We start from the raw sequence: 17,810 nt of genomic DNA on the forward strand, positions 1-17,810 counted from the left end.
TGAAAATAACTTTTCATTAGAGGGCTTAAAAGACTTCATTGGTTTTCAATACTGAATTCCTTATTTTGCCAAATGGGTAAAATTAATAATTTCTTTTTTGATGAACATTAACTTTTTGCGTATTTACTGAGTAAAAATTGACTGCATCACTTTGGAAAACTGAAAAGATTATTAATGGAAAGATGGAAATGTATTCATTCAATAATGCTCGGCACTGTGCTCAGCCCTGAGGAAACAGCAGTGTATAAGAACAATCTCTGCTCACCAGGATGTACAGCATAGTGGAGAAGACAGATCTGCAAATAAACAGTTACACTCTTGTGAGATAACACTGATGAGGAGTGCATGCAACCACTATGTAATCACGAATAAAGCATGCAGAGTAAAGGAAAACATCATAGTGGAGCTGACATTTGAACAAAGGCCTGAAGCAAACATATGTATTTCCTAGCACATGAAGGAGAAGAAGGAAGGGAGCAAGTTGCAAGTAGAGGGAACATCAAACACTCAGGCTGGAGGTATGACCCACTGTGGCATATTCAGGGGACTGCAATCAGCTGAAGAAGTCTAGACTATAATTGGGGACTTGTAGGAAAAGAAGTTTGGAAGGAAAAATAGTGAAGAGTTTGCTTGCTCTTAAATAAAATGTGGGTTTTATCCTCTTGTTAATGGAGAAAAGTTAATTTATTTCATATATATATATATTTTAAAGTAATGTACATTTATTTTTGAATGTTGACTTTCATTATTTCACAGAGAATAGATTAGAATGAAGAGAAAGAGGAGGACAAAAACTGTAGGAGGCTTTCACAAATAGTCCAGGAGAGCTATGAGTCGAAACTAAGACACTATGAATGTTTATTACAATAATATATAATATTCTAGTGATTCACTCTTTTTGGAATTAAAAAATCTAAGCTCTACCATCCAGTTGCAAAATGCCTTACGCTGTAACAAATACCAAGATTTTGTTTTAAACATTTTAATTTTACAAGCATTTACTCATAGGCATTAAATATCACATCAAAATCTTAGTTCTTTTTTCAAAAGTAGCCTTAAGATTTCATTTTCCTGCTGACAGCTGTCTGTTGTAAAAGAGGTAAATCAGAATAGGATACTCAAGAAAAGAGAATTACTTTAATCAGGATTAGAAACTATAATTCCTAATTCCTTATAAGATTATATCACCTCTACAGTTGTTTTAATGTTGCTTATCTCCTTCTGCAGCATGAACTCTTTCAAAAATCAAATCCCCTCTCTTTATGAGGAACAAAACCAACATCATTTTCGTTTATATAAAGTAGAGCTTTGGTTCGATAATATTCCTGAAATGCTTTTCCGCAAATCTTCATGAGGATAGCTACCTTTTCCTAACTATTCATCCCCTATATTTTCTCTCTAATGTACTAATTTATCAAAAATGTTTTTTAGATATCAGTATTTTGTGGCATTAATTGAATTTGGTCATTACTAGTGTACTTTGAGTTAATTATACTCCCAGGTTCCTTTATTCAGTCATAAATAGAATTATTTATTTCACATTAAAAAATCACTTTAGGAATTAGGCACTTGACTTTGTTGGTCATCACATTCTTTACTTGAAAAAGCAGGGTATCAGTCCACAGAGCTATAAGCTTTTTCTCCCCAGCCTTAATATTATGTGATTCTACATAAAATCAATGACAATTTCATTAACATTTTATTCAAAAGAATTATATTTTAAATTCATATTGAGAATAAATTACTTTAGAATTATTTTATTTTCACAGTTTTCATACTGTTTCAATACTTCTAAAATATTTTCTACAATTATTGTTGAGAATTTTCTACATATATGGTATCAGAAGTTATTTAAGAATAAAAAGGAATAAAACAAGGTTCTTGTCTCTATATCTGCCTACATCTAATAGAGAGTTAAAAAACACAGAAATAACTAAACAAAAGAAAAATTATGGGGGCCTTGTGTAGTGGCTCACACCTGTAATTTCAGCACTTTGGGAGGATGAGTCAGGAGGCTCCCTTGAGGCCAGGAGTTCAAGACTACCCTGAGCAGCATAACAAGACTCTAACTCTACAAAAAAAGTCTTTTTAAAAAATTAGCCAGGCATGGGCCGGGCGCGGTGGCTCAAGCCTGTAATCCCAGGACTTTGGGAGGCTGAGACGGGCGCATCACGAGGTCAGGAGATCGAGACCATCCTGGCTAACACGGTGAAACCCCATCTCTACTAAAAAAATACAAAAAACTAGCTGGGCGAGGTGGCAGGCGCCTGTAGTCCCAGCTACTCGGGAGGCTGAGGCAGGAGAATGGCGTAAACCCGGGAGGCGGAGCTTGCGGTGAGCTGAGATTCGGCCACTGCGCTCCAGCCTGGGCGACAGAGCGAGACTCCATCTCAAAAAATGAATAAATAAATAAATAAATAAATAAATATAAAAATAAAAATATTAGCCAGGCATGGTGGTGCATGCCTGTAGTTTCAGCTACTCAGGAAGCTGAGGCAGGAGGATCACTTGAACCAGGGAGTTTGAGGCTACAGTGAACTATGATCATGCCACCTCACTGCCATCTGAACAATAGAGCAAGACCCTGTCTCCAAAACAACAAAAAAAGAAAAACTGTAATTAAAAGAATGTCGTTTGGCATATCATAAAGAAGTTCCCAGCAAAGAGAAGTACTCAAATAGAGGATGAAGAAAAGCTTCAGGAAGGAAATGGAATTTGAGACCAAATTTGAAAAATGAATGAGCTTCAAGAGCAGTGGGGAGAGAGTACATTCCAAGAAGAGGCAAGAGTATGAGTATAACTTGGGCTGACTTTGGGGAATAATTAAAAAGTAGGGTTATTGCGAAAGGTAGAGAACATACAGAACTGGAAAAAGACAGGATCAGTCTATGGTAAACCGCTGTATTCATAAGTATTCTTTTGGTTGCAAGTGACCAAAAATCCAGTAAACCAAAAAAAGAGACGGCACTAGCTGAAATAACTTAAAGGCTACTTTAGAACAGCTTTTAAGTGTGGTTTATTTAGTGGCTAAAATTTTGTCTCCTGGAGACTTCCTGGAGTTTTTCCCCCAGATTGTTTTTCTTTTCAGGATTGGTGTGCTGGATTCTGGCAGTTCCAAGCTAACATCATTAGAACATCCAGTCCAGAGGAAGAATCAATCTGCTCCCAAGCAGTCCTGGAGTTCATTTCCCTGGTTGACTGACTTGGGTAATATGCTCATCTCCAACTGTGACCAATGGGGACGGAATGCACTGGTTGGCTCAACATGGGTGCTATGTTGCACCCCCAAAGCCTGGTAGTAAAATGTTTCCTACCACACAAATGGACCAGAGTGAGGAAGAGATGGTTCCTCAAAGCAAAGAGCCTTGAGAAAAGAGGCTTCCTGCCACTAGAAGAGGATGTCGCTCTGGGTGGCAAATAATATTCCATGACTATGAATGACAAACTAAAGTTCTGGGACATTAGTGGGCAATGGAAAGCCACTAAAGATTTCTGAACTGAGCAGCGTTGTGATTAATGCTGAGCTTTGTAAAATTAATCTGGCTGCGATGTATATGATAGGTTGACGTAGGAGATGGATGGAGGTGATAAAACTAGCTTTAAATGATAAGAGGTTTAGGGAATCTGTGCTAGGATGCAGTGGTAACAGTAGAAAGGAGGAGTCAAAAGCAACAAATATTTTTGTTCACAAATGTTTTCTCACCAGGACTAAGAAACTCTAGAAAGTACACTTAATATTAAAAGCAATATTGAATCACTGAAAGCACCTTGTCCTAAAGAATAAACAAATGTAGTGTAATTTCTTAAATTGGTTTAATAGGAGGCCCAGCTCTGAAGCATCCAGCTTGTTTGTTCATTTGGAAGAACATTGCTGCCATCTCCTCGTCATCAGAGTCCGCATACTTTTATTATTCATAATTCTTCCTGGCAGCCTGGAGTTGGCTGTGTGGCTTCCCAAAGTTTTTCCAGATCAAATGCCCTGAAACACCAGCTAATTTCATTTGATGTGTCAAAGAGACAGAAAGGACAAGAGGGCAAACTTTAACAAAATGTTACTCCTTCTGATTGAACAACAAATACCAATTAGTCATTTTAATTTTGGCCTACAATTATTTTGACTTTTGTTCTCCCCTACACCATCTTTCAGCACCAGAGTTTGAATTCTACAGATTATAAAAGAATGGTTGAATCAACAAAAGACTCTTATCTCTGATTTTTAAGTCCACAAGAACACTAACCTCATCATTTTTACTAAGCTTTTTCAAAAATTTAATAATTCCTGAATTTTTAATACCCATTTGAAATTCGGGAGGATTCACTTACTAATAAGCAAAATTAAATTTTGTCAATACAAAATAGATTCTACTGCTACCTCTCAATTATTTAATTGTATTACAGTGATTAAAATTGCAGTGGTACTAAGCACATTTCTTGCTGTAAGAAAGCTGAATGTGCTATGATTTTATGCCAAGTCCACTGACCACTCAAAATACAGTGAGATTATTTTATAAATGGAGTGAAATATGCGTTCTGCTTCTCTTGTGGTACTGAGGTTGCTCATGTGTTATCACTGTAAAAGGTAAGAGCTAGCTTTGCCACACATTTAAATGAATAAATAAACCTTCTAGGCCACAGTGCTGGTCAAATTTTATGGTGTATACGAGCACCTGGGGATCTTGTTGAAACACATATTCTAATTCAGTAGGTCAGAAATGGCACCCAAGAGTCTGCATTTCTTACAATCTCCCAAGACATGCTGATGCTGCTGGTTCACACACCACGTTTTGAGTAACAAGGGTATTCAAATCTAATTACAAAATAAATCTTTTGTAAAATATTTTTCTGGACCTAGATTATTAGACACGCATTGTTTCTGAGGAAAACAAAGATAATTCAAATCTCATTCCTAGTCTAAGAAATATTCCAGGAAGGTGAAATTTAAGCTTAACCAATCAGAAACCACAAACTAACCTCTAACTATGGACTTTCCATTAGAATGATCCAAATAAGACCAGTATTCTTCTTTAACCAAATAATTTCTTTGCTCTGCTTCCACATTTACCCTATAAAATCTTGCCCTTCAATGACTTCCAACAGAGTCCCCAACTGCTTTTGGTCTGCTGCTGCCTGATTCATGAATGACTGTTTGCTAAAAAAAAAAAAAACCCTTCAGAATTTTAATATGCCTTAGTTTATCTTCTAACAGAAGGAATAAGTGTGAAGAGGAATTCTTCACAAAGGGAAGCTTTCACTCCTGAGATTTTAAGAATGTAGGCAGTAACTAAATGAGTGAGTCAGGTTTAAGAAGAGAATATATTGAGTTCTAGCTTCAACTCTAGGCAGTTGCCATTCTGATGCAAATGCTTTTATGGTTGTTGGCTCCTTGAACCTCCCGTTAGATAATAATAAGCATATAATGGATTGGAAAACTTTGACCCTATTGTTACTTCACAGATTTGTAGTACTTTTAAATCAAAGCACTTACTTTTCCCAGTTTTTATATTAACATGATACTATTCTGTGATAATTCATCCCATATTAAAATTTGCAGTACTTGAGGTCTCAGAAAATCAGTCCTCATCTTTTCTGAACTGGGAAAAAAAAATGTCTGTTTGCATATTCATATATCATGGTTGGTAATTTACAACTTCCTTTGCATACATTCAGTCCTCAGCAGCTCTGCAGCACACTAGGTAGATATTTGTCTTATTTCAAAATTGAGGAAATAGAGAGTTAGTACATTTGCCCAAGAGAGCAATAAGGTAGTGAGATGGAACTAACACCTCTCCCTGCTGACTCCTAGTCCTGTGCTTTTTCCTATAAAGAACAGTAAAATAAGAACTGGATGGCACTTTACAGTTTACAGTGCTTATGAACATATCTCAATTTTCAGGGTAAAAAAATAAGTTTTTCAATACAGAGTTTAGACATGAAAAACTGATGTCCAAAGTAGTAAAAGGAAATTGTCCAAAGGTAATTCATGTCTCCTGCTTACAAGTCTTAGTCCTTTTGCGTTTATTTGGTTGGTTGTTTTAGGACCTCAGATGCATTGAATTGGTTCATTTCACATTCTTTTGTTCATTTTACATTCTCCTTATTAGTCCATACATGGTTCTATTTTATTTAGTTACACAGTAATTTTTAATAGGATATTAGATGTCCTATGAATCACTACCCAGCAAGAAGCTAAGACATTAACATCTAACCTTCATGTAAAATGTTTCCCCATCTCTTTCCCTGCCTCCCCTCACCTAGGGTCACCAACATTCTGAACACTATATTCATTGTTCCACTGCTTTCCTTTTGATATCGTTGTATATGAATATATGAATACACATTTACATTTCTAGGGGATGTTTAAAACTTTATAAAAAGCATATTATGCTATATGCAATATTTTGGGGAATATCATGCTATACATAATATGAGGGGCCTGTATAATTGGAGATGTTTTTACCAACAAAATTAGGTAATCCCAGTATACACCACCCCGTGGTGGGTGTGTATATATGCACATTTATTGTATAGACACATCAAACTACCCAGTCTCACTTGAGACATATTTACATGCACTCTTTAATATGTGTGTATGTGTGTGCAAGTGTATAGTAGTAAAGGTCTATTCATTCAACAAATACTTATTGTGTGCCTGCCATGTGTCAGGAATTACTAAATACCCTACTGTGCAAACGCGTGCAAAAGCGAGTGCAACACTCCACCCCCCTAAAAAAGTCCCTGATCTCATGGAAATAACATTGTACAGAGGGACAGACAGACAACAAATAAAATAAATATGGAAAATATAAAGGATGTTAGGTGATGTTACGTGCTAGGGAAAAAAATAAAGCATGCCAGATCCTTAGGGACTAGGGTTTGCCATTTTAAATAGAATGCTCGGCGATAAATTGGGAATGAGGGGAGCGGGGAGTCTGTATTTAACCGGTGATACGGAGGTAACTTTCGAGAGCTGAATCAGAACCGAACTAAACTCTTCGGCAATCCCCGCGCTCAGCCTATAATGTCTGTAAGATAACAGGCTCAGTCGCGGTGGACGGCCCCCGGAGAGACGATGCATGTCTTCCCGCCTTTCTTCCAGCCGGCCATCCCCTCCGCTAGAAACGCACTGCCCGCCGACGCCGCACCTGAACGCCGCGCCGCGGGCGTTTAACACCAGCGCGACCACCGCCCGCAGGCACCTCGCCTTGCCGCCGCGCGCGCGCAGCCCCGAGGACGCGCTCGGGGAGCGCGCACCGCCCAGGGCCGCCCTCGGGCCGCTCCCAGGCCCACTAGGAACGCGCGCGCGTGCCCGGCCCCGCGGCCTCTCGGCAGGCACGCGGCCGGGAGGACGGCGCGCGCCCCGCTCGGCAGCTGCGGCGGCGGCTGGTGTAGGCGCTCACGTCAGGGCTGGGAGGAGGGGGTTCGCAGCTCAGAGAGTGAGAGAGACATGAGGCATCCTGGCAGGAAGCGAGAAAGAGTTCGGCGAAGAAGGAGTGAGTTCTAGAGACGCCCCGCGAGCAGGACCCGCGCCTGCCGGAGAGCGTGGCCGACCCGGCTCCTCGCCTCCTCTGCGCGCTCTCCCGCGTCCGCTTTCAGCACCCCGAGCGGAGAACAGTTCCCGGCAGCCCGCAGCGCTGCCGAGTGGCCGCCCGGCCGGCCAGTACCCGGAGCTCCAGGGGGTTCAGGAGCACCCTCTGAGAACCCGCTGTGCACCCACCTTCTCCCCTTTTTTGGTGGGCAAGGAAGCACGGGGAAAAAGCATCCGGTGGCCTCAGGGAGCCCTGAAGAAACCGAAGCAGAATGTACCAGGGACACATGCAGGTAAGACATTTCTAGAGGGCTGGAGAGAAATCTTGGGGGCTAATTTAAGAGCAAGGCGGTTCACCAAGTTTCTGTGGTCAAGTACTGCCTTCGCACAACTCAACAAGTGAAGTGATGCAACATGACCGTGACATTTCTGTCCGGTGCTGCCGGAAAAACTAGACCGGTCTCCAAGGGTGGGAGAAGGGGAGGGAAGACCTCAGAACTTCGATTGGGGAAGTTTGTCTTCTGTGCATTCCCTGAGCCTGTTTCTTTAAACAGGATCAAGGAATCGAAACAGAGGAAACCCTGGAGATGACCGTGTTTCCGTTGTAATCCTATTGATGCATCTCAGCATGTATGTCAACTGAAGGGCAAACAATAATAGGAAAGACAAAGCTTTTCCTTTACCGTCTGAAAAGGTTGCTTGACTTAGAACACTGTCACTTTCGTTTCATTTTTTAAAGTGTTATATTTAAAAAACGATTTATACTGTATTTTCCCCCTTCACATTATGGGACATTGTCATCTACTCCAATAGTCACAGGATGACTTGGGTGGATGAATTTCAAACACATGTCCAAGGAGCTCTAATGTTTTTCAGGGGAGGTGCTGCCTCTGGTTGTTATTAATGTTCATCTGAGCTGAGCCGCTGCTTCTTTCCGATGCAAACACTCTACTCTCTTGGGCAAGATTACTTTAACCTTGACTTCAGTTCTCATTCATATGGTTAGTTCTTTCTTATAAAGGCAGATATATGCTTTGGGAGAAAAATAAAATACTAACTCAGCTTTCTAAAGTATTAACTGGGCTCTTTTTGTTGCACCTAAATGGTTTAGTCATCAGGCTTGATGTTTGGGCTTCCTTTCCATTCCAAAGATGGTAAAATACAATCATTATGTGTGATGCCTTTATCCTGATGTGTAACATTTATGAGTACTGAGGATTTTGCTTCTGTGTCTTTTAGAGAAATTTGAAATAGATAAATATGTTGTTACATTTATTACCTAGTACTACCCAGATTTAATTTCCATATCTTAGGGAAATTCTTTTGGACTATAATCCATTTTTAAAGAAAACACAGTATTTTATCATAGTCTCAAATTTTATAAGAATTCTCAATATACAGTGCCAGAATTCCAAAATATTTCCCATGTGACTTACATCATCCTGTTTTGAAAATTATTAATGTAATTATATCACATTTGATAGACAAAAATTAGTGAATGAAGTATATTTTTAAATATTATATATGATCAATGTGATCCGCATGTTTCTTATAAAAGCTACACCAACTGAAAAGTTTAGTAACAAAGAAGAATTCAAACAATGACTGCTGAAAAAATTACCAAAGAATTATTACTATCATTTTATGCTTCATCTTCACCCAAGAATGATAATTACAATGTTATATATTATCTGTTTTTTAAACAGTTTCTTCACAAGAGTAAAACAGGAAGATTTTAATAGAGTCAACCCTCAAAAAATTGTTCATTTACACAAAATTGACAACTGACCACTAAAGGGAAATTAACAAAAACTTTGCACAGTATTGATTTGTTGCTTAAAAAATATGTTACTGTGAATGAAGAATCGAAGCAACAATATGGTAAATTCATGCACCTAAAAACAATCTCAACTCAATTTTCTCAATATCTCAAAGGAGAATGTTATTGAAACTTGAGTTGCCTAGAACAATGTCTGAGGGTTTAATTTCACTTAGAAAGAATAAACAAAATATAAGACTCTGCATATTCTCCCAACTTAATGTCTTTTGCTTGTGCGCTGCTGTAACAGCAAATATGATGACTTGCAGTAAAACTCACAAATCTTTGCTGCCAAGCTTAAATTAAAACATTACTAAATAAAGACTGTAATCAATATGTTCACCAAAATTTCAGAGCATAATACTTTTTTCCTATTTACTATTAACCATTAATGTTAGACATAAAACTTCCGAGGCCTTAGTAGGTATGTTTAGTAGTTATTCAATAGTGTGATTATCTGAATGGGCATCTGTTCCCCCCAACAAAAAAATACCTATTACAGATTGATTTATAATATACTTGCTGGCTTACATTTTAAACTCATATCTCTTCCCCAAAGAATATTACTTAGCCTATAGACAAAATTTCCATTTTGTTGGTATACTTAAAGAACGTTTCCTTATCAGAGATACTATCGTCTTCCTGTGTGTACCTGACTCTAATCACAGATGAGAAGAAACATATTCCAAACACTCCAAAATGTGTATAATTAAAATCTGAATCCATATTTGGTAAAGTGGACCAGGGATAAGCAGATTTACTAACATTTCTGCCAGCTTTGGAGTTTATTTGAAACATCGTGTTACTTGACTGATACCTTAAAACAAGAGTGAAACAGAAATATTTGCAATCATTTGCTATGCATTCTAATTCTTCTCTTTTCTATATCCAAGAGATTTTAAAATAAAGAGCTTTGTAAATTAGCAGTTTGAAGTAGGGGCAGGTGTTCTCAGGAAGACTTAAAAATAGTCTAATTTTAAACTCCTGTGGTGCCTTTGTTTTTGCAACTTAATGATTTTGCAAATAAAGTCTATTAATTCTCATACATATGGCTAATTCATCTGGTTTATGGTAGAATCCGAATTCATTTTAGAAACCACAGAGTTTTAAAAACACACATTTGGTTTGCTCTGCTAGTTCATTAGAAGATAAAAGTTGGCATCTATTACAGATAGAGCATAGAGTAACAGATATTTCTTGGTTTCATAGTAAAGGCTGCAGGTATATTTCTTAGGAGCAGGGTCCTGGAGCTGTGTTTGTTTATCCAGCTGTCTTACCAATTATTTCCAAGGGGAATTAGTCACCCCAGTAGCTGAAGCAAAGGTTGCTTCTTTAGTGACTGTTTTAGATTTACTTGTTTTTCTCTTTGACGAAGGGGACTGATGATGATTGAATATACTTTAGCATCAGTTCTGACAAAACTCTATTGCTCATGGAGGGCCTATGGTCTTAATTCCACCAATACCTGTGTATGTTGAGGGCTGAGGTGTTTATTTGCGTATGTGCATATGAGTTAACATTTCCACTTAGAGCAAATTATTACATGTCTCTCAATATTTTCTTAACCAAGCTCTTTTTTTTCTGGGGTGGTATAAATACAGAGAAATATAATTTCAATTTTCAACTAAAATTTTTTGAATTGTTATTGAAGAATCCACAGTAATGGTATTTTTCTTAATAAAAGAAAGTTGTTTCAGAAGGCAATCAAACAAAAAATCTATTTGTAATTGTAACTGATCTTTATTATAGGCATTCAAAGCAGACTTTTTGACTTATTCAAGCTGTCTGGGGAATCATTCCACACGCTGTAGCTTCACAAGACATAAACTAAAGAAAATCTAACTGACAAAAATTATAAGATTATTAACTGCTTGAAAAGTAGCCATTTGTTTTCCCCCAGGGGAGTTTTGCATTTGTTTTTCGATACGGCTTTACTTAAGATTTTTCTTAAAATCTTCACAAAGGGGAATAGCTTAGGTAATATGTTATGTTAATACATCAGATCTCGCCCCTGGGGATTTATCTGGGTTCACTAGAAACAACACACATAAGAAACCAATCAAAGGTAAGACTGTAGAATGTTGTTTTCAATACCCTAAACAGTAGGTTATCATAATTGAGGCCCTCAGCAAAACTGTAAAGCAGATGATATTTATCATGGGTACTTCCACCTCTCTAACAGATCCACTTTTTTCCCTCCTGGTACCACCTTTTTTTATTCTCGAGACAGGGTCTTGCTCTGTCGCCCAAACTGGGGTACAGTGGCTGGATCTCGGCTCACTGCTTGCTATGCCTCCCTGGCTCAAGCAATTCTCCCACCTCAGTCTCCCAAGTAACTGGGACTACAGGTGCACACCACCATGCCCAGCTCATTTTTGTATTTTTTGTAGAGATGGGGTTTCGCCATGTTGTCCAGGCTGGTCTCGAACTCCTGAGTTGAAGCGATCCATGTGCCTTGGCCTCCCACAGTGCTAGGATTACAGGCATGAACCACAGCGCCCGGCCCACCCTTTTCTATCCTGTGTTGTTTCTTTCTTAACCCTTTGCTAAGGCATTAACTGCTAGCAAAGATATAACTAATAGCAGTACACCACCCGCACGCACACACACACACACACACACATTTTCAGAGGTGAATCTTTGAGATTAGTTTAGAATTGGAGCAAGGGTGATATTTTCAGGAGAATGAGCAATGCTGGGGTTTGTTGAGTTGTTTTGGTCAGTGGTCGCTGCTGCCTTCCTCTCCCTCTTTTTACCCCAGTTCAAATGGCACCTGGTCTTCTTCCTCAAAAGTCATCTTATAAGTAATGATGAGCATAAGTATGATGAAATGTTAACTAGAACTCTATTGACGCAAATTCATATACATTTAAGCTGTTGCTCAAAATTATGACACAAGCTCCAGCAAGATTCTGAAGTGTCTTCCTGTATATTCACATGCAAATCATGTTTGGTATGGGTGTAGTGTTGAGCTTTTAACACTTGAAAGTTATAATAATTATGATATGCATTAGCAGAATATTTGATTATCTGAAAATCTCATTCCCCAGCCATACTGGCCAACAGTTTATATACTTACTATAAGAAACACAATATAGTCTTTATAGATTTTATTTATAGTTTATAAATATTCCTCCTAAAAACATGTGTTTCAAAGTAAAAATTTCAGCATATAAATGTTTTTATTATGAAACATTTTTAAAGTAAAGAATAAGAAAAGGTTAAAACACAACTTGTTAACTCTACAATTTTGAATCTTTAGTATTACCACTGCCAACCCTGGAAACATTAAGATGCGATACACCATGTAGTCAAAACATCTGGCAGGCTGCTTTTTTACACTTTTCATTGAGATCACATGTTTCCAACATAAGCTAAAGCTGTTAAAAGGTTTTATATTTTAAAATTACCTTCTTGATACATTTATAGGAAAACCAGTGTGCAATTCTAATGCTAAAGGTAAAGGTAAACCCCAGCCTAGTGTGTCCTTATTAAGAGCCCTAAGTCCAATCTGAATGTTTGGGACATCTAAAAATATAATTTCAAATATGCTGACAGAGAAAACTGGTTACCAAGTTCCTGAAACAGTTTTCACCTTTTCATAATTCAGAACGTGTAAAACACAAATCATCTTGAACTACTGCATGGATCCGAGGCCAGAGTGCTGTGAAGTGGAGGTTATGTTTCTTTCAGTGACCTCTTCCTTAACCCCCACCTCATCCACATCTACCTCACCTCACTTAGACCATCCCCTTTAGTAGGGATACCAAATGAGAGACTTTCTTTCCCAGTCTGCTAAGAAAAATTATTATAGCTTATATATTACTATATTATAGAGTATAAACAGCAAGATAGTTAATACTCTATTCATTAACTATCAAGACAATTGCTGACTGTTGAAAGCTCAGGATGTAATAATACAACGCACTGCCAATGTTATCTTATAATGTAATGCTGACTGATTCTTACTAGTTAGTAACCAATACACTATTTCTTTTATTAAAACCCCATTAGATAAATATCCATTATCATACTCCATGTAAGATTTCACTAAATGGATCCAACTTTTGGACTGATTTTTAGAAACCACTGTTAGAAATAGCACAGATGAAAATTAATGAGCTCATTTAGATAGGAAGAGGCTGTTTATTTGCCATTTCCTTGAAAAAAAAAAAAAAAGACAAAAATCCCTGCCAGCAGCTCCAAAATGGGGTTAACCTGACCCAAGTGAAATAGTTTGAATTTCAGGCGCATGCACAACTCCCCAAAGTTTCTACACATGTGCACATACCTCTCGAAAACCAGATAAACCCTGCAAGTGAGACGAGATGTAGCAAGTTATTTTCCCCAAACAGAATGCCATATGGTGATCTATGAATCATGGAAATTCCAGGAGAAGAATGGTGGTGTTGTGATGCCAGAAATCTACCTAGGGAGTCACAAAAATCCCCACTCCCACACACCCTCTTAAAAATCATGTGGTTCTTAAAGCAACTGGTATGGTAGAGGAATTCATAACTATGTCATATGAATAATGATTGAAAGCACTGGTGATATTTGGCTGGGAAAGTAAAGACTCAAGGAGACTATGATGACTCTATATAAGTATTTGAAGGGCTGGCTATTTAGGAAAGGGATAACATTGTTCTATACAGCCTTGAGGGTTAAAACTGGTGTTAAATTAGGGTAAGGTAAAAAGTTTCCTCAAGGTGGAGACAATAAGAATGTACCGCATATAGCACCCAGTTTGGCAAGATGCCCTCTTGGAGATGGAAGAGGTGTAGGGTGAAGGGAGAGATACGGGTGAGCAGATCACAGTGACACTGTGCACACATAGGCCCCTATTCCACGACATTATGCTTTGTGGAAAAACCTAGTGAAAAGCACCATGGGAAAGACTCACACTAGGTATATGTAAGTTTGTGTCCCTATCAAAATGGTTGTAGTCTACTGAAGTAATGACCAGCAAAATCCAACATTTTCTGGGGAAAATATTACCTGTCTGTCAGTATTTGGGTGGACATCTGACAGAGCCCTGCCAGTACTATCATGAAAAGTGATCAGAAACAGTAAAAGTTCAGCAAATACGGAACCTCCTTAAGAAAGTAAGAAAAAAGAAAAAACACCATGAGCAAATGAAGCTGCTAGAGCTGCAAAGCACCTCTTCACCTCCTTTGAATGTTACGTGTTAACTGTAACATGCATTCCCATCCTCAGTGAGCTGCTGATCATGTAGGGATATAACATTTGATTTGGCAGGGGATTATGTACACATGAGATACATGGGAGCTTATTGGAAATGCAGAATCTCAGGTCCAACTCCAGACCTACTGAATCAGGAAGTGATTTTTTTCAACGAACCCAGTGATTTATATGCACATTAACATTTGAGAAGCACTGGTCTGAGAAAACTGTAGGTAAAAAACAATGTGTGATCTATTGAGCTGAGACCTAGCAGAAAGCTTAATTCCTGTGTAGCTTTCCGACATCACAGAGGCAAGAGAAAGTCCCTGAAAGAAGAGCTGGAAAGAGCAACTATCACAATTATACTTGAATAAAAATGTCTTCATTATATTGACTCCATAACAACCAGCCGATTTGTTGTAGTTTTTCCTTTTGGAAAAATGCAAAACAAACCTATGATGCTTCACCTAACATATTTATTTGTTTTATTTACAAATAAATAAATAAGTAGTTTTATTTATTTGTAATTTATTTTAAGAGAGTGGGGACATAATAGTTATCTAAACAATTTGTTTGGAGAACAAACAAACAGAGGTGGCTCACGCCTGTAATCCCAGCACTTTGGGAGGCTGAGTCAGGCGGATCACTTGAGGTCAGGAGTTCGAGACCAGCCTGGCCAACATGATGAAACCCTGTCTCTACTAAAAAATAAAAAAAAAGAAACTATTTGTTTAGAGAACTATTATGTCCCCGTTCCCTTAAATCTTTTCTCCTCCAAGATAAACAGGGCACTCAATCATTTCTCATAATGATATTTATGATGTTTTAAAGGCTCCATGAAAATATGGCTCTTCAAACAAGACACACTCCTAGAGATGTGATCAGGTGAATTCCAACCATTGCAATATTATCTATCTCTTGGGAAAGATACCTATTCAGGCAGCCTAAAACTGCTTAGCTTCTTTTTATTAAATTGTTCTACAAATTGTTCTGATGTTTCTATTCTCTAAATCACTTGAGAGTTATTTCACAGGTATTTGGTCTTTATAACAAAATAATCTTAAATCTAAATGTGTTGATTAAAATTTTCTAGGTTAACAGTTCCTTACGTCTCCAACGATTGTGCTAATGTTCAATTTTGAGGTCAAAGAATCCTTTGTTTAAAGAGCCTTTGAAAAAGTTTTCTTCAACCATCTCATCTCACAGATAGGGAAACTGAGGCCCAGAAAAGTTAAAAGACTTGCTCAGAAAGTCCCATACTGGTTAGTTAACAGAGCTAGTGCTGAAGTGAAATCTGTCTTACCCTGGTATATTATTTTCATTACACCATTATTCTCTATTTTAAGACTTATTACATTTGAAAATCAACATGAAACTAAATATTACAATAAACCACTAACCGTTTCCAAATATCTAGATGTTTGGCATTTAGTCATTAAAATTGACATTTTCCTGCTTTTCAGTTGTAGTATAACTATTTGATATTTTATATGTTGCTTTAGCAGTCATTTGGCTAACAATAGAAGAGAATATGGCCTGTAAGCATGTTTTACAAGTGAAATAAAGTGCCCTGAAAAATTGAATTAGAAATTTAGAACATTTCTTGTTCTAAAGGTTTTCATCACTGTTTCTCCTTGGACTGACTAGACCGGCCATTTGAATAAGCATAGAAAGAATGATGAAGATTTAAAAATTACCATTTTGCAATCACCATAGTAAAAAAGTGACTCAAATAAGAATGATCAATGGATGTTAACTCTGAGGAGGAGGGCAGTTTGGGAACAAGGTATTTACGTAGCATCAAAATGTCATCCATAAATTACAAAAGAAAAAAAAGGAAATTTTCAATGGCTAAATTGGATAACACCTTAACTAAGTCATCAAAATCAACATCACCAATAATGGACAGATGGAGCATGTGCCTCTGGATATGATGCTCTGAAAAAGAGACAGCATCACTCAGGTAATAATTGTGCCAAAAATGCACAACCTGACTCTAATTATGAGAAAACAGACAAACCCAAAATATAGGTTACTCTATAAAATAAACAGATTGTGTTTTTCCAAAATATCAATGTCATGAAAAACAAGAAAAAGCTGAGAAGCCGTTGCAAATTAAAAGGAGACCAAAGAGATATGACAACTAAATGCAATATATAATCCTAGACTGGATCTTGGGCTAGGAAGGAAATTGCTGTAAGGACACCCTTGGCACACACTATTGACCAGAACTCGAATATGGACTTTTGATCACTATTATATTTGTTTTTACATTTTTGAATTGGATGACTATACTGTGGCTATGTTAAAAAAAAATCCTTGTTCATAGGATATATGCATACTCTATGAAGTGATAAAAAGCATGGTGTGTATATTTAATAATCTTATGTGTATGTATGTGTGTGTATATATATACAGAGAGAGAGAGAGGGAGGGAGAAGGAATGAAAGAGAATGATAAAGCAATTCAGCAAAATATTAAAAACTGCTAAATCTGGGGAAAAGGTACATGGGAGTCCATTGTACTATTTTTGTAATTTTTCTGTAAGCTTGAGAGACTATTTTAAAACAAATGATGTTAGAAAAAAAGTACACTGGGGCACTGGCAGACTTCTAGATCTAGCCTAGGGGTGAAGGGTCCAGGGAACAGGCAGGGGCAGAGCCCAAGTCAAGCCCTGAACAGGTCAGTGTGGACTCCACTGCTGCCTTCACAGTACAAAGAACAGCAGAGCTTGGTGCACTGGTTCCGCCACTACCCCGCTGCTGCTGCTGCCCACAGAAACCCCACGTTAGAGCTTCAGTGGCTGCCCTTACTGCCAAGATGGACTCTCTACCATGGCTGCTTGTCTGTGTCCAAAATCCCTGTTTCAAAATGGAGGGCAGATATGGCTGATTGGTGGAGCTGAGCCACACTTTCATACCTGGGCTCCAAGATAGTCTGTAAAAGTGCATATTGGCTTCTCACTAAGACTGAGAGTGTGAGCAGTTTCCCAAATGTAGAAAGAGAGTTTGGATTTGGGGAAGTTTTTTTAAGTGAATGTCCACCGTAACATGTTGAGACATCGCTTGAATGTAAAATAGACACCTTGGTCTCTATCGTGAATTGACTAGAGTCCAGCCTGGCTTGAGAGATAAGAATTGAAAGGAAATAATTATCTTTAAGCCTGTGTTTATTTAGTACTACCTGCCATTAGAGACAGGACTCTAAGAGAATATGGTAGAACTAGCTTATATTGGCTTATTAAATCATGTAGCAGAGAAGAGTAGAATGGTTCCTCTATCG

The 17,810-nt window shown here is 37.9% G+C and overlaps 1 protein-coding gene across 8 annotated transcripts in view; it reads left to right on the forward strand.

The window, feature by feature from the left end:
- Window positions 1-7,346: 7,346 nt before the first annotated feature.
- Window positions 7,347-17,810, forward strand: part of PEX5L (peroxisomal biogenesis factor 5 like) — a 244,738-nt gene continuing 234,274 nt past the window's right edge. For all 8 annotated transcript variants that reach the window (XM_017955669.3, XM_017955672.3, XM_017955673.3 and 5 more), the window contains exon 1: window positions 7,347-7,818. In XM_017955669.3, coding sequence (XP_017811158.1) covers window positions 7,798-7,818 — 21 coding nt within the window. In that variant the 5' untranslated portion in view covers window positions 7,347-7,797. The remainder of the gene's footprint in view (window positions 7,819-17,810) is intronic.

This window comes from Papio anubis, chromosome 2 (genome assembly GCF_008728515.1).
Source record: "Papio anubis isolate 15944 chromosome 2, Panubis1.0, whole genome shotgun sequence".
In the NCBI taxonomy this organism is placed as follows: Eukaryota; Metazoa; Chordata; class Mammalia; order Primates; family Cercopithecidae; genus Papio; species Papio anubis.